Source organism: Equus caballus, chromosome 15, assembly GCF_041296265.1.
Source record: "Equus caballus isolate H_3958 breed thoroughbred chromosome 15, TB-T2T, whole genome shotgun sequence".
NCBI lineage: Eukaryota > Metazoa > Chordata > Mammalia > Perissodactyla > Equidae > Equus > Equus caballus.
In genome coordinates this window covers 86,827,415-86,854,465 of record NC_091698.1, presented here as the reverse complement: position 1 = coordinate 86,854,465, position 27,051 = coordinate 86,827,415, and the positions used below count along the sequence as shown (strand labels likewise).

General features: G+C 36.4%; 2 protein-coding genes across 26 annotated transcripts in view; both read left to right on the top strand.

The window, feature by feature from the left end:
- Positions 1-27,051, top strand: part of NCOA1 (nuclear receptor coactivator 1) — a 250,453-nt gene that overhangs the window by 183,608 nt on the left and 39,794 nt on the right. For all 25 annotated transcript variants that reach the window (XM_070235838.1, XM_023619408.2, XM_070235849.1 and 22 more), the window contains 4 exons: positions 3,764-3,904; positions 12,182-12,329; positions 13,646-14,966; positions 17,805-17,988. In XM_070235838.1, coding sequence (XP_070091939.1) covers positions 3,764-3,904; positions 12,182-12,329; positions 13,646-14,966; positions 17,805-17,988 — 1,794 coding nt within the window. The remainder of the gene's footprint in view (positions 1-3,763; positions 3,905-12,181; positions 12,330-13,645; positions 14,967-17,804; positions 17,989-27,051) is intronic.
- Positions 20,018-25,604, top strand: LOC138917712 (large ribosomal subunit protein eL19-like). Its single transcript, XM_070235852.1, has one exon. The coding sequence runs from the start codon at positions 24,887-24,889 to the stop codon at positions 25,493-25,495; it is 609 nt and encodes a 202-aa protein (XP_070091953.1). The 5' UTR covers positions 20,018-24,886; the 3' UTR covers positions 25,496-25,604.

Here is a 27,051-nt window from a genome sequence, read left to right as displayed (position 1 = left end):
GAGGAAGGGCCGTGGTGCAGAATGAGTGCTCCTGATTGAGGAAACAGCTGCAAAAGCCCTAAGACAGATGTGTGTTAGAAGAGCTGAAAGAGGACAGGAGAGCCACACAGTGAATAATAGTGAGAGTGCCTGAAAATAAGGCTTTCTTTTTAAAGGCCTACTTCAGATTTGATTTTCAGTGAAAACAAATTGTTATTGTTCTTCACGATTTATAAAGTATTTTGCGTATATTATTAATCTTCACTGTAACATCAAATTTTTATACTTTTACATCAATCAGAGTTACATATGTATCACTCTCCTTTCTAATTTTAGAGTAGAAATAGTACAGATATATTTTTTAGCAGAATGAGATTGAAAAAATCATTTCTATTAACTTTTATTCTTTGTGAAAGTTTAGTTTTAATGCACTTTTTGACCTTTATCATTGCTTATAAGATCCTGTTAGAATATTTGTTAATGTTTTAGTCCCGGAAATCTAATATTCCTATGTTGTGTGCTTTATTCATGTATTTTTAAAGATAAACTCCCAAGTGCTCTTACTGAGGAGTGGGTGGGGATAAATTAGCACAGATAATAGAATATAGTGAAGAGAATGTCTAGGAGCTTAGAGATGCCACATCTGAGGGTAGTAATTATCAATTACCATACCTTCATTCCCCTCTTTGAGTCTACCTTTCCATTTTCTACTAATGAACAGCCCTGGAAAAATTTAATAATCCCTTATTAAAAACCAAAAATATTATTGCATGGAGGAAAAATACAGTCCATTGAAAAATATAACTAGTCTTTTGTGTCAATAAAACCAAATAAAGGCTTGTGAGATAGTAAAAGCCTGCTGGAAAGGGGTGATAGTTAAGGCACAGAATAAATGTGGGATATGAGGGAGGCCTAAAAGTTATGAGGATGATTTAGGAAAAATATATATCAGCTTTTCCTCATATTGTACTTCTATAAATTGAATCCTAAATTGGGTTGTTTTGAAGAAGATGTATTTTCCCCTAAAAACAATGTTGTCACTGGTAGTCTTGTTTGTGACCAGGGACCCAGCATTCAAATCTTAGATACACCTGATTTAAAAATAAATTTATAGGGCCTGGCCCCATGGTGGAGTGCTTAAGTTTCGCTAGTTCAGATCCTGGGTGAGGACGTGACGCTACTTGTCAGGCCACGCTGAGGTGGCATCCCACATAGCACAACCAGCAGGAGCACAACTACAGTATACAACTATGTACTGGGGGGCTTTGGGGAGAAAAAAGAAGACGAAGAAGAAAAAAGATTAGCAACAGATGTTAGCTCAGGTGCCAATCTTTAAAAAAAAATTATAAAAATTTTAAGCTCTAGATCATAAAATAGTTATAAATCTAAAGAGAACCTCAGAGATCACAGAATCTAGCCTATCCATTTTACAAATGAAAGAGTGGTGACTTTTCCAAAACCATATAGCTAATTGCTGAGAACAGACATCTTCAGGCCCTAATATAGAACTCTTCCTTCATGTTGCATTGCCTTCCACTAAAGCACTATTAAAAGGGCATCACTGTACTGTACACACTTGTTACACCGAAGATACCAGAGAAAATATAAAATAGAAAGAAAATAGAAGGATGCCAGAGAAATATAAAGTATTCTTAAAATGTAAAACATTTCATAGAATTGATTCAGATAAAAAATAATAAACTCGATATAATAAGTATTAGATATTGAATTCCTTAAATTTTAGCAGTACTTTTAATTCTATATGGAGTGGTTTGTGTCTCCTAAAAAAAGAAAAAAGTCTTCTACCAGGAAATGTGGAACAGTGGTTTATTTGGTTGGTTGGTTGAACCTTCCTCTAGCAAGCAGAAATATTCAAAATCAACCTATTCTTGATTCTCTTCTAAGATAGTCATTGCGTTACCCAGTCATTTGTTACCATTGCTGATAATTTAATCACTTTCTCTCCTCCAGTTCTCCAATTCCAGACTCTCTTGCTGTCTTATGGGCCAATACTGACATGAACACATAAACACACACACACACGCACGCACTCCTCCTTTAGTCACTGCCTATCAGGAGGAGTATTGCATATGAAGATTATGTAACAGTGGATTCCCTGCTGTAACCAACTCTTGATCTCTGATGTAAACAAAGATTGAATAATTAAAATTCTTTGAAAGTCCAAAATTGTCTGTAGTAATTTTGGTCACAGTGTTCACCAGCCTTTCCCCAAACTGTTCTTAAAAAACAGAATTCCTTATTCAAGTTTTAGTGTATTTTCTTTCTTCCATCTCCATTTATGCCAAGACTTGGGCAACAACCTTATCAGACAGACTCGAGTACATTAGATTCAAGACCCTAAGTTAAAGAGGTCTAATAAATACTTTATTTCTAAACAAAGCAAGTGAAATCTATAAAGAAGGGATTAGTTAAAATGAGGAGGCACAAACAGTACAATAAATTTGAGTTGATTGAGCAAAGGGAAGATGAGGATAAGACACAATCAGGCATTCACACAAGAGGAAAGAAATATTGTTGAATAACATGAAAAATACTCAACCTCATTAATTGGAGAAATATGCATTTAGACTATAACCATTTTTCACCTACTAATTGTGAAAAATAAAGAAGCCTGACAGTACCAAGTGATGGAGAGGATATTGAATTAACAGTAACTCTTATATAACTTTCTAGAAAACTGTTTAATATTATAAAGTTGAACATTCACATAACCTATGACAACAGTATCCTAGAGAAACTCTCACACACATGCACCATGGAAAATGTGAAACATGTTCATAGCAGCATTGACTGTAATGGCCAAAAACTGGGAACAATCTAGATGTCCATTGACAGGAGAATGTAAAGATAGAGGGATGTGACAAGTGAAGAGTACCCACATAATGGAATAGCATTGGAAATGTTCAAGTTCTGAAGTTGGATGGTGGGTTTGCAGGTTCTCATTTAATCCAATTCTCAATTTATATATGTGTATATATATGTATGTATATATCTTACCTATATTATTTTGTGTGAATATAAGATTGCATAAAATAAAACATTTGAATAATCACAAACTAGATTAATTAGCCCCTGATTAACTAAGGAATAATTTACCTGAATTCTTCCATACCCATTTAAGAAATTTGTACAAACATGATAATAGCAAGTCACCTCTAAATTTTATAAAGCGTATGTTCTGTGTGCAGAATGCCTAGCAAATCTTAATCTCACTTGTTAGCTTTTTCTGATTTAACTTTTATTACCTTCATTCTTCATTTACTCTTAAATGCAATGTTGCCTATAACCCAAGAGGAGGTAGAAAAGTCAAGTCTTGCTTACTTTCTCACATTCTCTTCCCTTTATTATTGGAAATTAATTTAAACCAAAATAATATATTTCATCTCTGGCTCTCCTCCCCCAATAAGTGATTCAGTCATTACTATGCAGAGAGCAGGATCCAAAGAGCAAGAGGAGTTCGACCTGCATTAATCTCAGCAGCTTTAGGTCTTCATGGTGTGACTAATACTTGACTGGAAGTGAATTTTAAAATATGGTATACTAGTACATAACGCTCTCCAAGGCCAAAACAATTTTGTATTATTATGTCGTGAATATACTCCGTTACCATACGTAATAAAATTAATAGTGATTTTTAATGTTTTTGTCCATTAAGCACTTGGAGTGGGGGCAGAACATTCCTTAGATGCAGTTGTTAGTTTGGAAATATAGATGATTTATATCAAAAGGCTATCATAAATGTAAACTTTCATTCTTTTTATAGGCAAAATCATCTCTATTGATACCAGTTCCCTGAGAGCTGCTGGCAGAACTGGCTGGGAAGATTTAGTGAGGAAGTGCATTTATGCTTTTTTCCAACCTCAGGGCAGAGAGCCATCTTACGCCAGACAACTATTTCAAGAAGGTAAAGTTTTTCTCTCTCAATTATTTTTGTTAACCTTGCACTTTATTAATATTAGATAACTTATATAGAATTTATGGCTTGATAAGTATTTTCTCCAAATTACAGTTTTTGCGATAATCAGTTTTAGGGAAAGGAAGAAATGGGTAAGCAAAGTAATTCATGAGTGGATCCTGAACTTTGGGATGCACATTTTAAAGAACAGGATATCATCTGGTGGTCACTCACTCATTCATTCATTCATTCGTTCAGCGGACATATATCAAGTTCCTCACATACATAGAATACTATGTAAGGTGCCAGAGATACATGATGACTAGGAAGCAGGGTTTTGCCCTCAAGGAGCTCAAAATATATTAGGAGAGTGTAAGACAATTTTAAAGATTAGTGTGACGTGAGCTATATAGAGGTATAACTAGAGAAGAAAAAATTAATTCTGACTTAGAGAATCAGGGACAGCTTCAGAGAGGAAGTGGTATTTTTGTCTGGCTTTTGAAGGTCATTCTCAGCAGAACAGGCGTGTCAGATGGCTTCCAGATAGTACAGAGATCTGTAGCATGCATGTTTTCTTCATGACTGTCACAGTACCTGTGTCTCCTGACTCAGGTTGAAATTTCAAATTAAAAATATGACATTTGAAATTATTAATTAATAATTGAATAGCTGCTCTGTCATAGTAAGTACTATGGGAGTAGAAAACAAGCATATTCCCTGCCCTTAAGGAACTTAACAGTATTATGGGAAAGATAGGGAAGATTATCTGAGAATTAAGGCCAGAAAGTTCATGCAGATTCAGAGATAAGGAATTTGATATACTTTAAATATATGGTCAGGTAATTATGGTAGCCTAATACTCCTTTCCCAATGCAATTTTTTTCTCCAATCTCTAAGTAAATAGCTTCTTTGGAAAGAGACTCTTTGTATGACTATTACTGAAAAACAATTAAAAGATATTTTTCACTATTCCATCACTGTTCTTAATTTTAACATTTTCCCATAATATTAGGTTTCCTAAGTTTACAGATGATCTTCCATTCATTTCATTTTAGGTCAACTGCTTCCTAATGGTATATGGAGGAAGCAGCTTGATTTTTTTTTTCAGGAAGCCATCTCTATGAATCTCACTAGTCTGGTAACTTCTGGGACAGCTGCCTACAGACTAGTGGTTCTCTCGTGGGCCTCTTTCTGGACTGATACCATCCCCAAAGACGGTATTTCAATGGATAGGACTAAGAATCTGTTTTTTTTACGAGTTCCCCAGGCAATCCTGAAGTGCAGTCAAATTTGGAAACCATTATAATAAGCAACTAATGCCATCCACTGGTTGCAGACTTTGTGACTCCCTCTACCAAGAGCGGCACTTGACTTTTGCATAGGTTTGAGATTCAGAGCACTGTCTCCACTCATTGCCTAACGTGCTGAAGTATATGATACTCTTTGATTTTTGCCTTAACTTAATAAATTTGGCCTTCCAAGGCATTAGTTAAAAGACATTTAATCTTATTTGCCTATAATTTATATACATTTCCACCAAAGCAAAGCAGGTCTAGATTATTGTCTCATTGTCCAAATGACTAGGCTCCCCATAGATGTGATTGAGCCCCAGTTTAAAGTATATGTTTCTAAACCATTGGAATTCTCTAAAAAATAGATTCGTTAAAGTGTAATAAGTAATCTGTCATTTACATATGAAATGAAACAATTTAGAATAAAATGTAAAGAAATGTAATTCAATACCTCTTTCCCATTAGTCATTTCTTAATGTCGTTTTCTTCCATTTTTTTAGAAAAAAAAATTCCTCAATAGAAGTAACTTGTGTTTTTCTCAGAATTAAGTTGTCCAGAGTTCACATGACTCTGATTGTAGTGTTTTGGAGATTCTGGACAACTGGCCAAACAGCATTCCTGGATTGAGCACATCTTTTTCTGATATTCTATATTCAGCAGTATCTAACCTGGTGAGAAAAATGTGGTCCATGAAACCCTTACACAAGAAACACCTGTTAAAGATGTTGACCTGCTGAATTAAAATCTCAGATGAGAGCCTGGGTATCTTACAAGCTCCAAAGGTAATGCTTAAGTCCATCAGGTTTGAGAACCACTGGTCTCGTAAGAATGGAGAGAGGTGTAGTTTGCATTTGCAGTTTCCTTGCCACCTCTTAACTTGGGGACAGTGTGAAAAGAGTGAAACAAATTATGCCACTGTATCCTTGATTTTGTGTAAAACTTTTATAAAGTTTAAAAGTTCATAAAACTCTTCAGTGATTGATGTTTAGGCAAGAAAAATTTGTCCTCCACCTATCTTCCTTTTTCCTGCCCATTAACTTACTCTTTAAAGGCAGCAGTTAGTATAAAATCCTAAATATGCATTAAAAATTCAAGTTAATTCTTAGCTTAGTTTTTCAGCTACTTTTCAGAGACAGCTCATGGACTGCTTTCAAAGGGAGTTTACCATTTTATTTTTCAGAATCAAATTTGAAAATGTGTTTCAGCCAAAGAGTATGTGGGGACATTCAGCATGAACTAGATTGTAACAGTGGTTCTTCACTGAGATTGGCAGGAGATTGCCAGGATCATCTGAGGAACTTTTTAAGCTAGGAGGAGGTCCATGCAGGTGTATATAGTTTGGAAAACTTTCCCAGGGTCTCTTCAATTCAGACTGTCCCTTAAAGAAGGGTCTAGGTTACGTGCTTACCAAAGCTCCCAGTGAGATTGATCCTGGGCAGTTGTTAGGCCAGGCTGCTGGACTTTACCCACACGACTGAATCAGAGTCTATAGTCAAAGACATTTTCTTTCTTCCTTTTAGTTTTTTTTTAAGACTTACAAAAGGTGCTTTTATATTTATTTAATTTGCATTTTTTACAGTAGAATCTTCAATACATTGCCACTAAATTTAATAAATAAATGATAGCAACAAATAATAGTGTTAGTGACCAGGGGACTTGCAACCACGTATATAGTTTTACAAAATATGGGTATCTATTTTCCTTGACAAAAGTGAATGAGAATAATTTTCTTAAGAGTCTGAATAAGTGTGAAAACATTAAAGCACTAACTTTCCATGACATGTGTGTGTTCTCTTTCGTTAAAAGTGTAGTGTTGTTAGTCAAAGACATTTTCTTACAGAGAAGTTTGGGGAACATAAACCTAGGTTCCACAAGATGTTAATAGCTATAACTAGGAAATTTTGCTTCATGCTGAATTAAGTTTGGGAAGTATTTCAGTCTCCCACTTTTGGGGATTCATAAGACATATTTAAGATATTTAAGTTTCTGGGAAATTCTACGATAAAGGTACCTGTTTGACTTTGTTACCCAGACTTACTTATTTTTCCTCAGAATACCTCTTCCTGTACCACATCTGTCAGCTCTTAGGGAGAGTAGTAGTCATGGGATATGCTGGGCCAGATAGCCTAGAAAAGTTTTATGGAAGTTCTGTTTACCTATTGTCAGTGATGTAATGCATCATCATTTCTTGTCTTTGAAAGATGTCCATGATATTGTGTTACGTTAAAAAATAGGCTAAGAACCACACCGCTCATCTGTCAGTTGCCACGCTATAGCAGCGGCTCACATAAAAGAGCTAGAAGAACTTACAACTAGGATATACAACCATGCACTAGGGCTTTGGGGAGGAGGAAAAAAGAGGACGATTGGCAACAGGTGTTAGCTCAGGGCAAATCCTTCCCTGCAAAAAAAATAAAATAAGGCTGAGAAAGTACAGCATACATAGTATGATCTCACTCATATATCTATCCAGTTCTAGGTTCATAAAATGTTAACAATGCATATCTCTGAGTGATGGGATTATAAATGACTTTATCTTTACTTATTTTTTGTTTATTTCTCTATTATCTTAACTTCATAATCACAAAATAAAGTTATTTTCACATAAAAATATCATGAGACAGTTGGGAGAAGTTTATAGTATCAAGAAGTTTGGAAGCATTGCTATAAAACATAAGTACCCATATGAATGGTTAACCAGAATGTTCTCTGAGACTTGTGTAATGTGGTTAATTCCATGGTGTACATAACAGAGTTAACTGAAAATCTTTTTATGTCAAACTTTGTTGAAAATATTTAAGGTATGAGTTTATTTTCCATTTTTAGAAATTGTGATATACTGAATTGATTCATTGGTGGATGAAAATTTCTTAGAGCATCTGGGGTACTTTTTTTGTTTATCTTAATAAAAATTTTGTAATTTCGTTCTTTCTACATATATTTAGGGAAATACCAGAAAGGAAAAGAAATCTTAGCAGCATTGGCCCATAGTACCCTGCCACATGTTTTACACCTGCCCATTTAGTTAACATTACTTAAGGCATGCTTGTTGAGGGTATCTCAGCACCAATTGAGTGAAGTCGGAAATTGGAATAGCTCTACTTCTACAGCTGCTGTGACCAGAGAAATGGTTTCCTTTGTTTCATAGCTCTGTTGAGGCCTATTCCAGGGGGAATAATAGTTGCCATTTTAAAGGTTCTTTGAAGAGTTCCTGGGGTGTCAATAATTTACCACATCAATAATATCCCTCCCCACTAAATGTAGAAACTTTGGAAATGGACACAGGAGTCGGGGATCAAAATACTAGCTATATACCTGACAAGACTAGATTAGAAAGCAAGGCCACAGGGCCGGCCCAGTGGCCCAGCAGTTAAGTTTGCACGTTCTGCTTCGGCAATCCGGGGTTCACCAGTTCGGATCCCAGGTGCGGACAGGGCACTACTTCACAAGCCGTGCCTGGCAGTCGTCCCACATATAAAGCAGAGGAAGATGGGCACGGATGTTAGCTCAGGGCCAGTCTTCCTCAGCAAAAAGAGGAGGATTGGTGGCAGATGTTAGCTCAGGGCTAATCTTCCTCAAAAAAAAAAAAAAGAAGAAAGCAAGGCCAGGACCTGTGATCAAAATGAGATTCCAAATAGTTTCGTTTGAAACCCACTTATGGGGAAAGTTTGGTGTGCAGAGCAAATATTTATCCAACCAGCTCTGTAAACAATTGTACTTCCTTACTCATGTCATAATTCAGAATATTAGTGATTGCTGTATAGAGTTGAATGAAGCAATTGGTGTAAATAGGGTCTAGGGATTGGCTGAATGTGTATGTGACTCAGGACATGTGGCCTTTGGAAGCTGCTTATTTGTTATTTGTTTTTTCTTTGATTTTATTCAGGAAATATTCATTCAATACCTGCTGTGTACTAGGCTCCGTGCTAGATATTCTCTCACAACATTCTGGCTGCATTTTAGTGGTGATGGACAAAGGTTAATTTGCATCATTAAATCCTAAACTTGTAAATGACAAAGTCAGGGTTCAAGTCTGAATCTGACTGCTGTGCTTTTATTCTTTTCATTGATCCGTGCTGCCTTCCTTTTTATCTCTCTCTCTGAACAATTGAGCACCTGAAGAATTTTAGTTAACCTGGAGTCTTAATTAGGTTCTAATTAATTAAGGTTTTACTATATTTAATATGGCCTTTTTTCATTTCAAATAATGACTGTGTCAGTTATGATGTATTGTCTTATTCTACACATTATCATCCAAAAGAAATAATCTAACTTCAAAACTTAAAGTGTAATCATTTCCTGTATTATGTTAATAGGAGTTTTCCAATTTGGAAATTTTTACAAGTTTAGATATAGTCCTACAAGTTAAGGCAACATAATTACCAAAGGACTATTGAAGTTTCTGTAGTCCACAGTATCTTAGTGTTCCCATGCTAGCCTGAGTTTCTAGTTCTTTCTCACTTTATAGGGCTTGTCAATAAATCAAGAAATTTCTCTCCATTAATTTCCATTACAAAAGTAAGTCTAGATTCCTACAAGAGCAAAAACATAAATTGAGATATAAGAATGTGGGAACATAGCTAAGATTTAAAATCCTTTAAAGAAAAGTTATGGTAGTTGATCACAAGTCAATATTAACCTATTTAGATGAGATTCAAGTTGAGGATCAATCAGCAAGTACCCACTGGATGATTTTATATGCAAAGCATCGTGCAAGATTCAATGGAGAGTCAAAAACAAGAATGGGGCACAGTACTAGCCCTCATATTTCATCTAGCTGAAGAAGAAAAGTGTGTCAGAAGTTATCTACCTCCTATTCAAAGGGATATAGAAGAAATGTTTAGGAAGCAATGAGAAATAAGATTGGAAATGCAAGTTGAAGTCAGATTGTATAGAGCTGTGCTGTTCAGTATGGTAACCACTAGCCACATGCGGCCATTGAGTACTTGAAATGTGGCTAGTGTGACTGAGGAACTGAATTTTCAATTTTATTTAATTTTAAGTTTAAATAGCCACATGTGGCTCAGTGCAGCTTAATGGTGAAGAGCCAGTAAGTGTTTTCCAGCAGAAATGAGGAGATCTTAGCTAAAGAGCAATAAACAATGATGGAGAAAATAGACTAAATGACATAAGCAAAATAGCATCAAATACATTGTATTTTGTCTGGCTCTTTATATATCTGTAGCTTTATCATTGTCTCAGGTTAATAATTTATCTTAAAAAGCCGCTGTTTTTGTTGTTGTAGTTCTATTTTCCAAAATATATTGTTAAAAATATATTAACAGTTGGGGGACCGGCCTGGTGGCGTAGAGGTTAAGTTCACGCACTCTGCTTCAGCAGCCCCGGGTTAGCCAGTTTGGATCCCGTGGTGAACCTATGCACCACATATCAAGACATGCTGTGGTAGGCGTCCCATATATAAAATAGAGGGAGATGGGCACAGATGTTAGCTCAGGGCTAATCTTCCTCAGGAAAAAGAGGAGGATTGGCGGTGGATGTTAGCTCAGGGTTAATCTTCATCGAAAATAAATAAATAAATAAAAATAAGTATATATTAACAGTTGGGAATTGTTAATAGTTTTTTAGAGTTTTCCTATAGCAAGCATTTACTTTTATCCTTACACAAAAATTAACGGTTTCCACTGAAGACTCTTTTTCATCATTTATTATCTTGTCAGATACTAAATTTCTCCATGTGTTATATTTGGTAAATATGCCAGTGATTTGGCTGAAATTGCCAGGTGGGTAAGGAATGTGGTTCGTTGGACATAAATCTTAGTCCTTTTAATTTAGTTTATATCCTGGTTTGGGTACTTAGGCAGATTTGTGTATGGTATAGATTTACAACAGATTATGCCCTCTTCAGTTTATATGGTATATCCAAGACAAAATAGCACGTCTTCTCTTTACTTAAAGTAATATGTAGCTTCAAAAATTATTTATTAATCGGTCATTTTAAGTCTTTTTCACGTCTTTAAAATGTAATTGAAGCCCTTTCTGAAATGTCTTTGAAAAATAGGACTAACGTTTTTTATAGGCTATAGTATAATAGTCTTTTGTGGTAGTGATTCTTGTGTTTCAGTGGATATGATTTTTAACGTTGGTATAGCTGAATCTACCTATTAAATTTTCCTTAAAATAGAATTCTATTCTATTATTAAGACAGCAATGACATTTTCTTACTTGGTAGTCTGGTGTAGACTTTATGTATTTAATAAATACCAGTATGGTTGCAATTTTGTCTGCTGTTAATAAAGCTTGAAGACAAAAGTAAATTATGTTTTTTATATAATGATTTGGCTGCCGTGACCTAGTTTTTCTTCCATTGCTAATCCTTGGCTTTATCTTAGTTTGCTTACTAAACTAAATTCAAACATCAAAAATAATACATATATATGAATATAATAGTTTGTCAAGCAGGACCTTAGTGATTCACATTCCTAAGTGAAAAATTAAATTTGAATTTTAGTTAAGGAACTCTGCCAACTAATCAAAACTTAGAAGGTGAATTTTATGGTATGTGAATTATATCTCAATGAAGCTGTTATTCATAAACCAGCTAGTAAAAGAAAAAAAACTTATTAGAGATAATACTGAAAGTGAGAGGGGAGAAGGTTACTTCCTGGTACTTTTAGTGGATACTTAATAAGTAATAAGTTATTTAATAACAATAAATCCACTGTGAAGAGCTGCCACATTATGGGGAAAAATTAAGATTGATTTTTTTTCCCTGGTTTGGGGTTTCTTCCTAATCGTTATAGTGAGGAGGCACCCATTCAAGTAGGACTAAATTAAAACTTGTCGTCAGATTGTGTTTTTCAACCAGAATCATTTTTTCCCCCTCAGATATCTGCTTTGTCTGAACTATTCCTTATTTTGAGTCTGAGCAGGCATTTAAAATGAGGTTCTAGGTATAAATAAGGCTTGGTAACTCTCCTTTGCCCAAAGTACAAGTGTCAGAATTTTAACTAGGTTTCTCTTTTGTTTGAAACAGTGATGACTCGTGGCACTGCCTCCAGCCCATCCTATAGATTCATATTGAATGATGGGACAATGCTTAGCGCCCACACCAAGTGTAAACTTTGCTACCCTCAAAGTCCAGACATGCAACCTTTCATCATGGGAATTCATATCATCGACAGGTACTTATTTGGAGAGCTTCATATGAAATAAGTCAGTTCACATATCTCTTCTTAGAGAAAATTTTTTTGTACTCTTGATGGCTAGAAAACAAAAATTCCAAATTAGGCATTAACCTAGTACGATGAATATATAATCAGTATATCCATACTGGGTTTTATAGTTTTGTCGCCTAACAGTAGCTTTGTTGTTAAAAGGGAGACAGGAAAGGTGAGGCTGAAAATGTGTGTTTTAGGGGTAAAAACCAAAAAGATAGCTAAAAATTTCCAGCTTTCCATATATGAACTTATGGTCTTATAAAAGATTCCAAACTTTGGAAGCATTATTGTCTTTATTTTTTAAAATGCTTTATTTTCATTAGGGTAAATTTGATGGCTCCTGAGTTCAAGTTGACAGTTTCTCAAACTACAAATCATTAAACTATCAACTTGAGATTTTTGGATGTCATTTCCTCTAATTTGTTCTCTCTCTAAATATGTTTTACACTGATATATGTGGTAAATTTGTGGAACTATTTTTTTATCCTATGAATTATTCAAAACCCTACATTTACAACTATTTAAAATTTAGCATTAAACAAAAACAAAGACATTTCCCCTCACTTCATCCTTTCCTCATTTGATATATTTACTTATTGGAACATGGTAATACCAGTCACAATTCTGTTGTCATAATTATGGATTTGAGTAAAGAACTTGATGAAAATCTGAATGCAGTATTCTGTTTTTTTCTAATTTTAGTTTAATTTATGCTTGTGAGTGGAATTAGCACAGTTCTTTTTTCATATTGTGATTCCTCTTTCAAAACATCTGCTATGTCTACATATCACCCTTTTTAATTTTTACATCAGTGACACAGTATTTTCCTTACCCAGTCTTCCTCTTTGGAGTTGAAATACTTAAAAGCTGTAACGAGGGAGTCATGAGTAAATATTTGTAAATAGAGATTTGGGAAGTTTCTCTTTCAAACGAAAGTATTATTGTAATGTTAATTACTTGTATTAAACTTAGAAAAGTTTAAAAGTACATATGTTGGATTTTTTTCCAAGACTAAGAAAGATTTCTTTCCCAGATAACTCAAACTGTTATCAAATTCACTGGGCCATAAGCACTATTTACTATGAAATGGCGCTATTATTTCACAATAGTAGTAACAGTCCACTGTTTTTCCTTAATTTAAAGTCATACAAAAGCTCTTTACTTGATAGCTTGCAATATTAATGAGGTTAATGGTCTTATGTTATAATATGCATAATAAAAAATATTTTAATGGGAACCAATAAAGATGTTTGAATAATAATGTCTTTCCCCCTCCCCAGGGAACACAGTGGTCTTTCTCCTCAAGATGACACTAGTTCTGGAATGTCAATTCCCCGAGTAAACCCCTCCGTCACTCCTAGTATCTCTCCAGCTCATGGTGTGGCCCGTACTTCCACATTGCCACCATCCAACAGCAACATGGTATCCGCCAGAGTAAACCGCCAACAGAGCTCAGACCTTCATAGCAGCAGTCATAGTAATTCTAGCAACAGTCAAGGGAATTTTGGATGCTCACCTGGAAATCCAATTGTAGCCAGTGTTGCCTTAAACCAGGGACAGGCCAATTCCCAGAGCACTAATCCCTCTTTAAACCTCAGTAATTCTTCTATGGAAGGTACAGGAATATCCCTTGCACAGTTCATGTCTCCAAGGAGACAAGTTAGTTCTGGATTGGCAACAAGGCCCAGGATGCCAAACAATTCATTTCCTCCTAATATTCCAACATTAAGCTCCCCCGTTGGCATGACAAGTACTACGTGTAATAGTAGTAACCGATCTTATTCAAACATCCCAGTAACATCTTTACAGAGTATGAATGAAGGACCCAATAACTCTGTTGGCTTCTCTGCCACTTCTCCAGTCCTCCGGCAGATGAGCTCACAGAATTCACCCAGCAGATTAAATATACAACCAGCAAAAACTGAGTCCAAAGATAACAAAGAGATTGCATCCATTTTAAATGAAATGATTCAGTCTGATAACAGCTCTAGTGATGGCAAACCTCTGGATTCTGGGCTTCTCCATAACAATGACAGACTCTCAGATGGAGACAATAAGTACTCTCAAACCAGTCATAAACTAGTGCAGCTTTTGACAACAACTGCAGAGCAGCAGTTACGGCATGCTGATATAGACACAAGTTGCAAAGAGGTACTGTCTTGCACAGGCACTTCCAGCTCTGCCTCTGCTAACTCTTCAAGCGGTTCTTGCCCCTCCTCTCATAGCTCACTGACAGAGCGGCACAAAATTTTACACCGGCTCTTACAGGAGGGTAGCCCCTCGGATATCACCACTTTGTCTGTGGAGCCTGATAAAAAGGACAGTGCATCTACTTCTGTGTCAGTGACTGGACAGGTACAAGGGAACTCCAGTATAAAAGTAGAACTGGATGCTTCAAAGAAAAAAGAATCAAAAGACCATCAGCTTCTGCGCTACCTTTTAGATAAAGATGAGAAAGATTTAAGATCAACTCCAAACCTGAGCCTGGATGATGTAAAGGTGAAAGTGGAAAAGAAAGAACAGATGGATCCTTGTAACACAAACCCAACCCCAATGACCAAACCTGCTCCTGAGGAGATAAAACTGGAGGCCCAGAGCCAGGTAGGTAATTTCTTACTTCACAGAATGAACATACCTAGTTATTTTTTCCTTTCCAGTTATCTTATTTCAACCATAGACCAGGGTTTGGAATCAGACCATATTTTGTCCTATACATTGAGCATCTATTAAAAGTTAGTATCAATGGTTGAAAAATCATAAGATGCCCTCGAAAGATCTCTTTGGAAATTTGGAAGGGTACAGTGTTAAGACGGCATTCTAAGAAAGTAGATGTTTCTTTCTTTCTATAAAATCAGAGTTCACATCTCTGGAGATTTTTAAAAATACCTTGCCAGCCCCTTCCTTCCAACTCCCCCTATTGAATCCAGCTCTCTGAGAATAGAACCCAGAAATCTGTATTTTGAAGAAACTCCCCAGAGAACTCTGAAGTATACCTAAGTTTGGGAACCTCTGATGTAAATGAAATGGGAGAGAAATGGGAGGGGTTGGACAAGCCTGCCTGGTCTGGCTTGCTTTGCTATTTAATTTCATTTGAAGCATTTTGTAAGGCTGTTTTCCTTCTCGTCTAATTCTCAGCACACTCAACCCCCATCTGAATAGGAACTTGGAGTATTCTGGGTAGTGGGTGTATAGCACACCCTGAAACAGAAGTAAATATAAATAAACCTTTACATAAATTGTTATGAATTAGGAACCTCTATGCTTAGGCTGAGGTGGGGGTCGGGTGAAAATTAACAGGCAGCTTCATTTGTTGAATGATTGCTGTGGACTCTGAAGGAATTTAAAAAAGACAGAAAATACGTCCCTCCCCTCTGGGAGCTTACAAATTATTCAGACAGAATATAGACCATGAAATAGTTGAAAATGTATTTACAAAGAAGCTTATCAATAAAACTCTCCCATTGTGAAACAGGATTCACACTTAGTATGCATAGGTCCCTTGGTCTTGAAGCAACCTTATTTTCTGCCCTCATCTCAAAGAAGTCTCCCTCTTCCTTCAGGTATACTGCATTCTAGGCACATGGAAGTCCTTGCTATTCCTAGGATAAGTCATGTCTCTTCTAAGCATCTTCTACCTTGCTCTCCTTTCTGTGTCTGAACTTCGACTCATCCTTCACAAACCAGTTTAGAAATCGTCTCTGTAAAAGCCTTCCCAGTAGCCCTGTTTATACATTTCCTTCCTCTTGCTCTCATGGTGCTCCGTATTGTCTCTGTTTGCTGTTTAGAATAAGACTATTTTGGTTATTTTGTTACGTGTCTGCTCCTTTAGGATTACACTGTATTTCGTGTTTCTTGGTACAACCAAACTAATATCCATGTTTTAACCTGAAAAACAGCTCTAAATAGTAATTATATGAAAATTCTCAGTCTAAAATTAACTTTAAAAGTAACAGCTTTATACAGTAATGCCATTGTGTACAATCCTGGTACATCTGTTTTGGTGCACATGTATGTGCATTTCTTCTGAGTTTTGCAGGCCCCTGAGAATTGCAGGATCATAAGATATGTATATGTTCATCTTTAGTAGATAATGTCAGTTTTCCTACTGTGTGAGAATTCTTTCTAGTTGTTCTGTCCTTGCTAATACTTGGTATTGTCAGTCTTTTAAATTTTATCCATTCTAGAGTGTGTGTAGTGGTGTCTCACAGTTTTAACTTGCATTTCCCTGATAAATGTTTATTGGTCATTTGGATATCTTCTTTTGTGAATTGCCTATTCAAATGTCTTGTCCATTTTCCCAATACGTTGTCTTTTTCTTATTAACCGATAAGAGTTCTTTACATAATTTGGATGAGTCCTTTATTGGTTATATGTTTGCAGCTATCTTCTCTATGCTGTGCCTTGCCTTTTCTTTCTCTTAATGGTGTTTGTTGATGAAATTAAGTTCTTCATTTTAATGTAGTCCAGTTTGTCAATTTTTTCCTTTATGGTTAGTACTTTTTGCACATGTGCAACAAAAGACATGTTCAAAAATGTTCATAATAGCTTTATTTGTATTAGCCAAAAACTGGAAGCATCCCCAAATCCATCACAGTAGAAAAGATAAATATATTGTAGCATATTCATACAATGGGATACTATTCAGCAATGAGAACAAATGAACTATTGCTACATGCAACAAGATGTCTGAACTTCAGAAATGTAATGTTAAGTGAAAGAAGCCAGACTTTTAAAAAATACATATATATAATTCTATTTGTACAGTCTAGAAACATAGATTTTAGTTGAATTAAATAACAAAACCCAAACAAGTAGACATTTTATGTTGATGAATTATCTTAAAGTAATCATAGTAGAATCATCTTGTGAAATAAAAGCCAGTTTTTTCTTCTGTATAACTTGAGACAGATGTAGGAATTTTCTATCTATTCTAGAAGATATGTTTTCCTTAAGTAGAAAGCGACCTGTCTGGGATCTTTGAAGCAGATACACTGTTTGTAAGAAAGTTTCCCAAACTTAAAATTGTCAGTGTAAATTTCTTTTTAATTCCATCATAAAGTAAGTCATTTTACAAAATTTTGAAAAATATGACAGAAAAAAATTAACCATGATGCCATCATCATAACACAGTACTCTTGACACTTCCTTCCAGTCCAGTCTTTTTCCAGTGCATGTATTTTATACCAAGATGTAGTAGATAAATACTGTGTGTATTTTATCTTATATCCTGCAGTATATTAATATCATAAGCATCCAAACTTTTTTCCAGTGTTAGGTCATGTAATTTCAATGAGGCCTCAATCTTTCTGATTATTTCTTCCTTCCTCATTCTCTCTTGATCACACTTAATTCATGGAGTTTAAAAGAAAACTTTTTTCCTACATTGTTTCAGGTGAAAGTGTAGAATATATTTCCTCTAACTTTGGTTTCTGTTCTTAGTTTACAGCTGACCTTGACCAGTTTGATCAGTTACTGCCCACGCTGGAGAAGGCAGCACAGTTACCAGGCTTATGTGAGACAGAGAGGATGGATGGTGCGGTCACCAGTGTACCCATCAAGTCAGAGATCCTGCCAGCTTCACTTCAGTCCACCACTGCCAGACCCACCACTTCAAGGCTGAATAGTATGTGTTGGGGAGAAAACTTCACTTTAAATGTTTTATGATAATGTGGGTTAGGGCTTTGTCTCTCACCATTAGTGCACAGACATTTTGTTTGTTGAGAGTGAAAGATCTTTCTTTTCATTAATGCTACTATAAATAACATACAGTTACTTTTAAACATATGAATTTTGCTCATTGTGTATATTTTAGATTATAGTATAACCCCTGCCTTTTTGTAATTAGCATCAAGGCAAGCAGTTGATATTAAGGAGAGTAATTTTGTGTTCTTATCCAAAACATTCCATAACAGGACTTTCAGAAATATAATATTGGGTCAGATTATGTTTCCCAAACTGTCTTCCTTGAGCACTAGTCCTATGAATTGGAAAAAAAGGATGTTGTGCTGAAATACACTGGGAAAATACTACAGGGCACATACACCATTCTCCTATAGAAGTTCTATAGTGCATATTAAAGGTTTTAAGAAGTCCTGTGTTAAAGAAACCAGTTTAGATTTCTTTAACCCAGCATTTACCAAACTTTCTTGATTATAGAATTCCTTTTCTCAGGTAATACAGGTTACCCCAAAGAATGCGTTTTCCTTGGAGCACTGTTTAGGAGACATCTGTGTTAAAATAGGTTACTGGTGCTCTATCCCAGGTTAGCATTCTCCTGATCAGGAGACACTTTTCATAGTATAATAGTTCAAATTCATGAAGGTAGGCCTGTCAAGATTTTTTTTAACCATCAAATTTTGAAGCTGAAAAAAACAGTGGTGATAATTCTATTGTGTGACTATGAAACTAAAGGAAACTAACCAGTTCACTTTCAAAATTTGCCTGGGTTCCTAACCTAAGTCAGAAGATGGGAGCAGATGTGGAATTCATTTATTTCAGTCTTACTGCAGCTTTTAGCTGTCATACACAATTCCTGAAGACTTACCAGGATTTCCAGGCAGCCAGAAAGAAAAATCTTGAGTCATCTCTGACATTTTTGGAAGCAGTTTTTCAGCTGACCGGAACACTAGATTAGAGCAGGAACCTACGTTCAAGTCTCATATTCTCCATTTATTAACAGTGTTACCTTAAGCAAATGAATTTTCTGAGCCTCATTCTCTTTATCTGTAAAATAAGAATTAGATGAAATGACTTCAGAAGTCTCTTCGAATTTGAAACTGAGAGGCTCCAGACTCTAGGATATCAGGCACAGTTAGGTAAAGAAATAAGGTGCAAGGCTGAAAGGTGATAAAATGAAAGTCTGCTTGTTGATTGGTTTGATCCTGTCCCCTTTCTCATTCAACATGGGAGTTATCTCAGGAGACATTAAATGGCCAGAAAGCTGTCTGGTTATGGGTATGAAAGGGAAGCTTTCTGATGTGCAAAGGTCATCCTGCCATCTAATCATCCAACAATGAAGGCTACCAGAAAACACAAGCTTCACACTCATTACTCCCAGTTAGCATTTTAGAGAACTGAACAGACACAGCCAAAGATCATCACCACTTTGAGAGAAGTCTGCAACTTGAAAGAGAGCAAAAGAAACCGCAGTGGAACTGTACAATGAGTGCGTGGACTAAAAACAACTATTAAAATTTTTGAAAAGATATTTTATCCATGAATAACATGGGATGAAAAAAGGGACAAAGAACAAGAAAGAACTGTTTGAAATTAGATATCCAAAATTTTAAAATTTCAAGAGAATTGGTAGAAGATAAAGCTGAGAAAAGCTTTCAGAAAGAACAAATAGACCAAAAGACAAATAGAAGGTGAGGAAGTGAAAGTTCAGATCAATCTAGGAGGGCCAAAAATGATTGATAAGAATTCCAGAAACAAACGATGAGAAGGGAGAAAAAAACTGAAGAGAAGATATTTTCAAACAAAAAATATAAGAATTTTCTAGAACTGAAGGACATAATTCTCCAGATTAAAATGGTTCAAGAACCCAACACACACACACAAAAGACCTGTACCAAAGCTTATCATCATATAATTCTAGAACATCAGAGATAAAGATTCTAAAAGCTTTCAGAGAGGAGGTGTGAATTGCATACAGTGAATCATAATTGCCAAAACTTGGAAGCTATCAAGCCATGAAAAGACCTGGAGGAAGCTTTAATGCATATTGCTAAGTGAAAGAAGCCAATCTGAAAAGGCTACATACTTTATGATTCCAGCTAAATGACATTCTGGAAAAGGCAGAACTATGGAGACATTAAAAAGATAGTGGTTGCCAGGGATTTATTGTCAGTGGTTGCCAGAAGGAAAGATGAACAGGTGGAGCAAAAGTGATTTTTAGAGCAGTGAAACTATTCTGTATGATACTTTAGTGGTGGATACATATTACTATACATTTGTCCAAACCCATAAAATGTACAGCACAAAGAGTGAACCCTGATGTAAATTATGGACTTTAGTTAATGAAAATGTATCAGTGTTAACTCATCAGTTCTAACAAATGTACCGGGCTGATGCAAGATGTTAATAATAGAGGAATCAGCCCAATCTGGAAAATGGGCAAGGGATTTTAACAGACACTTCATAAAAGAAAGTATGAAAATAGCCAATAAGCACATGAAAAGATGTTCAGCATCATTAATCGTCAAGGAAATGCAAATTAAAACTATAATGCAATACTACAACACATCCATTGAAATACCCCAAATTTAAAAAACTGACAATACCAAATGATGGCAAAGATGTGGAGCAACCTGAACTTCTGCATTGCTGGTGGGAATGTAAAATGGCAAAGCAAATTTGGAAAATTGGTCAGCAGTTGCTCATAATTTAAACATGCATTTACCATGTGACCCAGCAATCCAACTCATAGGTATTTAATGAAGAGAAATGGAAGCATGTACCCATTGAAGACTTGACCACAAATAGTCAGCAGCTTTATTCATGATAGCCCCAAACTGGAAACAATCTAAATGTCCATCAACAAGGAAATGGTTTATTTATAAAGTGAAATACTGCTCAGCAATGAAAAGAAACGAACTACTGACATATAGCATGAATTATTCTCAAAAATATGCTGAGTGAAAAAAGTCCGTCATTGACTGCCAGTACTGGGGTGAGGAAGAGAAGACTGGCAAACAGAGAGCTTGAAGGAATTTTAGATGTGATAGAAATGTTCTATTTTCTTTATTGAGGTGGAAGGTTATAGGTTTATACCTTTGTCAAAATTTATTAAACTATGCACTTAAAATTGGTGCGTATTATTATATGTAAATTATGCATCAATAAAATTTACTGTAGAAATATTTGAGATGAGTAATTTCTAACCTATAATTAGGCATCCAAATTTCTAGTGTTGTGAAGGTGGAATAAAGACATTTTCAGATATAAGAAGCATTGAGTATGGTGCGAGGTATATTCCTCTTTTCTGGTGAATGTCCTAAAGAGCGTACTTCTGCAAACAGGGAGAAAACCAAAAAAGAGGAAGATAGAAGGTCCAGGGGAAACAGAGGATCTGAAAGGAAGTCCAAGAATGATAGCTGATCAACAAGATTAGGGAACAATCATGCAGATTGTAACAGGGGCCCTGACTCCTCTGGAAAGGAGGCCTGCAGGGGAGAAATGAAGCTGATCGTCTTGAGTTTATAGGAAATATTACTAATAAATTTATGTCAAAATGTTGAAGCATCTGAAAAATTCCCCTGGAAAAGCAGGCAAATGAGAAAAATAAGACAATTGTTAACTCCAGAAAAAAAAAAGGAGGGTACAAGAAAGAAGGTCTGAACATAGTGCTCAATATGACTTAGTGAGTAATATTTGTGTAACCATAAGAATCTAAATATTAACTTGTTATTTGATAAAAAACTGTGATAGTAAGTAAGAGGTAGTAAGAGGGTGGGTGTGGGAGAACTGGGACCTCGTTTATCATGATGGGAAGTCAGTAACCTAAAACTGAGGTCTCAAGAAGCCGCAGCATATGCATCTTTAGAAATAAATAGGCAAATCACTAAGAAAACAGCTACACAAGTTGAAAATGGTTGCCTCTTGAAAAGGGAATAACCAAAGGATAGGAAGAGATAAGCCAGGAAACTGCTTTTATTCATAAGGGACCTTTTGGTTCTAACTTTTAAAATTATATATATGTTTTAATTTGATAAAAATTAAAGTTAATAAAAATAGAAAGTGTCTTCAAGCTCTACAAGTCTGTGAACATGGAGTGTTTTTCCTGTCTTGAGGCAAATAGCTCTTTTTGCTCTCTTGAGATTTCCTCCCCTGAATGTAGCTCTGTATATAAAAGTATGTAAATAGGCCAAAATCTGTTAAACCTTGTGCTGTAGTGTTGGCGAAGGCTAAAAGCATAGATAGGGGAATATATTGAGGTAAATGAGGGGAGGATGATAGGTGCAGACAGCCAGCCTACAATGTTTCCATATAGACAAGAAAGAAAAAAGATTTGAAGAGGCATAAGGCTAAGGAAACAAGCTAGGCAGGAGAAAGGAAAGAGAATAAAGGATTAGAAAAGGAAAAAGAAAGGGGGACAAAAATATGATAGCGAAAATAAAGAGAAGAGAAGAATGGTCTCTAATTCTCTGCCCCCTCTAACCTCTGCGCTGTCCACCACTACTTCTTACTAGAACCAGAGTCCATTCTCGAATGGCTGATCCCATGTCTTAAGCTGAGCCCAACCAGGAAAATCAGGCATCTTTCCTTACTTTAGTCTTCAATTGTAAGCTGAACTGTGTCAAATACAAATGTGTTGCACAGGACACTTTAGTTATCATCATCATTTTTCACCACCTGAGATACACAAGTTAGAACTTCTGGATCTTTCTGCTGTAGCACTTATCTTTTCTCTCATACTTTACTTTTCCTTGCCCTTCTGCACTATATTCTGAGAGAATCTCTGGCTCAGATTTTCCACATCAAAACTGAATTTTCAACCATATCTGTTCTGCACATTAGTCCATGTATTGAGTTCTTTTAATTGTACTATCATGTTTCTAATTTCTAGATATAAATTGTTCTTTTTCAGAGAAGTCTATTATGTTTTGTGGATATGATAGACTTACTAATCTGTGTGATGATAAATTTATATTACTTATTTTAAGGCTCATCCATTTTCTGTAATAATCCTTTCTTCTTCACAGTTACTTTCTTTGTAAAATTTGCTCTCTTTCCTGCTGTTGACTTTTCTTGAGTGTTTGGTGAATTTGGTCTGTCTGTCTGTATATACTGAAAAAGGCCTAGAGTAAAAAATCTCGGTAGCTAGTGTGTTTCTTTAGCTAAGGTGAGAAACCCTTTTGCTCTGGCAGTGAGTGTAGGTTCTGATTATAGAAGCTGTGTCTCAGATGTTGTTGTGAGGGAGTTGGAGTTGGTGATGAGGAAATCCCTCATGGCAGCCCTAGCACCCACTTTGGGAGATTCCCTGGGCAGGGCTCCCACTTTGAGTCCTGTACTCACCACTTTAATCCCATGGGCAGGCGCCAGAGTCAGCTGCACTCAGAGCAGGTCTGGTGGCAGCTGTTCAGTTGTCTTTTAATTATCCCAGCAGTCGCCCGTGGCCTGTTCCATTACTCGCTCGAGTGACCACTGAGCTCGGAGTTGTTCTGGTGTTCTTCTGGGCAAATTCCCCTTTTTAGAAAATCTTCTTTGTCCTGTTGTAAGCTTTCTGGTTTAGTTGAAGTTTCACCATCAGTTTGTTTCCATCTGTTTTATCTTTCAGAAATTCTTCATTGTTCTACTTAGCTGGTGTGATATTTCTTTTGCCCTTCCTTCAGCTGTAGATTTATTTTCCTGTTTTTCTTTCTTTTGTTATTTCAGTGATAACTTTGGAGGGAGAATAAAATATGGGTGATAAATATAAATTTATCACATTGAACCAGAAAATTTCCTTAGGTCTGTTTACATATGAGAAAACTAAGGTCCAGAGAATGAAAAGGAAAAAACCACACAGACAAAAACTTGCCCGAAGTTATCCACTTAGTATATGCAGGACCAGGATTTAAATCTCAGTCTGCCTGCTTTCAAAACATGCTGTTTACATGCTCACACACACTCATGCAGTGTGACCGAGTGGTTTAAAGAATTTTGTTAGAAATGTACTACATTTTAATTTCTCTGTTTTTGAGGTTGCGTTTAGTGTGTTGTGCCTATTGGTAGGCATCTTTTGCTATTACAAAGCTGTAGTAAATAATCTTATGTAGAGATAATTTACCACATATGAGACTATGTCTAAACTCTAAGTTCTGAATAGAGTTGCTGGGTCCAAGGGTAGATAGATTGTGCCAAATGGCCCTTCTTAGATATTATACCAGTTTACATGCTATCTGATAATATTCCTCGTTCTCCACATCCTTTCCAATATGTTGAATTATGCACCTTCTCATCTTTGCCAATCTGATGATTTTATTTTCTTAATTATCTCAATTTAGGTGGTTTTTTTTCCTTCTTCTCCCCAAAGCCTCCCAGCACATAGTTGTATATTCTAGTTGTGGCTCCTTCTAGTTGTGGCACGTTGGACACCACCTCAGCATGGCTTGATGAGTGTTGCTAGGTCCGTGCCCAGGATTTAAACTGGTGAGACCCCGGGCTGCCAAAGCAGAGCACGCGAACTTAACCACTTGGGCCACAGGGCTGGCCCCTCAATGTAGTTTTAATCTGTATTTCTTTTATTGTGAATTAGGTTGATCATTTTCCAGTGATTTTATGTGACCTGTTCATATTCTCTGACCATTTATCTGTTGGATTATTCAGTTTTTATCTTATTGATTTATAGGAGTTTTTTTTATATTAGAGAAATTGGTTCTTTGTCTACATCATATTTAGAAAAATAAAATATTATAACTGCTGTGCATAGTTACAGCCAAATGCAACATAAAACCAGAAACCTCTTTACCAACAACTGAAGAAAATTAACTGTGAACATCAGAATCACTAGATACTGAATCAACTGTTAGAAGAGTAGAATGTGCAGGGCCGCAGCCATGAGTATGCTCAGGCTTCAGAAGAGACTTGCCTCCAGTGTCCTCCGCTGTGGCAAAAAGAAGGTCTGGCTGGACCCCAATGAGACCAATGAAATCGCCAATGCCAACTCCCGTCAGCAGATCCGGAAGCTGATCAAAGATGGCCTGATCATCCGGAAGCCTGTGACTGTCCATTCCCGGGCTCGATGCCGGAAAAACACCTTGGCCCGCCGGAAGGGCAGGCATATGGGCATCGGTAAGCGAAAGGGTACTGCCAATGCTCGAATGCCAGAGAAGGTAACCTGGATGAGGAGGATGAGAATCCTGCGCCGGCTGCTTAGAAGATACTGTGAATCTAAGAAGATTGACCGCCACATGTATCACAGCCTGTACCTGAAAGTGAAGGGTAATGTGTTCAAAAACAAGTGGATTCTCATGGAACACATCCACAAGCTGAAGGCAGACAAGGCTCGCAAGAAGCTTCTGGCGGACCAGGCTGAGGCCCGCAGGTCTAAGACCAAGGAAGCACGCAAGCGCCGCGAAGAGCGGCTCCAGGCCAAGAAAGAGGAAATCATCAAGACTCTCTCCAAGGAGGAAGAGACCAAGAAATAAAGCCTCCCCCTTTCTTGTCTGTACATAGTGGCCTCGACAGTTCGGTAGATCAACCATTCAATAAAACAAGCCTGTGTCTGCCTAAAAAAAAAAAAAAAAAGAAGAAGAAGAGTAGAATGTGCAGAAGCCACTCTCAGGGCTAGGTAATGCTTTCTACTTCATGTGTGGTAATTTTTAAGTTTTTTAATAATATATTTTTTTGCTAGGATCAGTGTGGCTAATGGGGATATAAAGGTTTTTTTTTAACAAGATTTTAAATGGAGAAAATAATGATGTTGAGCTCTTTGCAAAGATGATAAAAAACCTTAATAACTTGATCAGGGATCCCTAAGGCCTTGTTTTCTTCCCCTACTTGAGCTGCCTCACTCCAACACAGGGACTGGTAGGCGCGTTGATGCTTCCCTTTAAAGATGACTGTGCCTATCTTGTGTTACATATATCCATACTTACTCATGTTTGTGATAGGGACACAAGCATGACCAAAAATAGTAGGTTTATTTCCTGCACAGAGAGAGAGAACTTGTATATTTCTTAAAACATTCCAGCAAGTCCTCGAGTTTTTTATAGAAGTCTGTTTCTAAAGGAAGTCCTAAAAGGTTGAAGTGACTTTTAGAATAAAAAACAACTTCTGGGGCCAGCCCCATGGCCAACTGGTTAAGTTTGTGCGCTCCGCTTCGGCAGCCCAGGGTTTTGACAGTTCGGATCCTGGGCGTGGACATGGCACCACTTATTAGGCCACGTTGAGGCGGCATCCCACATGCCACAACTAGAAGGACCCACAACTGAAAGTATACAACTATGTACTGGGGAGATTTGGGGATAAAAAGAAAAAAAAAAAAGATTGGCAACAGTTGTTAGCTCAGGTGCCAGTCTTTAAAAACAAAAAACAAACAACTTCTTTTAAGCATACAGCCTATGCAGACAAAAATTTTAATTGAATCAAAGTTTGATTTGTTCGTTTGGGGTTTTTTTTTACTAGTCACCGAACTTAGTAACATGGATCTTATTTTATTTTGAAAATATTTTATCCTATTTCTTTTCTTTTCTTTCTTTTTTTTTCTTTGATGAGGAAGATTGGCCCTGAGCTAATATCTGTTCCAGTCTTCCTCTCTTTTGTATGTGGGATGCTGCCACAGCATGGCTTGATTTGATGAGCAGTGTGCTGGTCCGCAGTTGGGATCCAAACCTGTGAACCCTGAACCACCAAAGCGGAGTGCACGAACTTAACCACTACACCACTGGGCTGGCCCCCCAATTTATTTTCTTAACATTTTTTCTCATCAAGACTAGTAAAATGAGATACTGTATCTTGTTACTGAGTCAAACTATCTATCTTAGAATATTCAGTGTTGATGGTAGACAGCCATGTAAGTTTTCTTTGAGTCTTAAATACAATTTATCTAGGTTAGATTTCTGAAACAAAATAGGATTGAGGAATTAATATATGGAGCAGAGCAATGGGACTGATTTAGATAATCTTCTTTGAACAACTTCCTGATTTCAAAAATGACGGGAATTATGTGATTACTTTCCCATCAGCACTTATTGTTGTTGTT

Coding starts and splice junctions, on each gene's coding strand:
- LOC138917712 (XM_070235852.1), top strand. CDS start 24,887: ATGTGCAGGGCCGCAGCCATGAGTATGCTCAGGCTTCAGAAGAGACTT.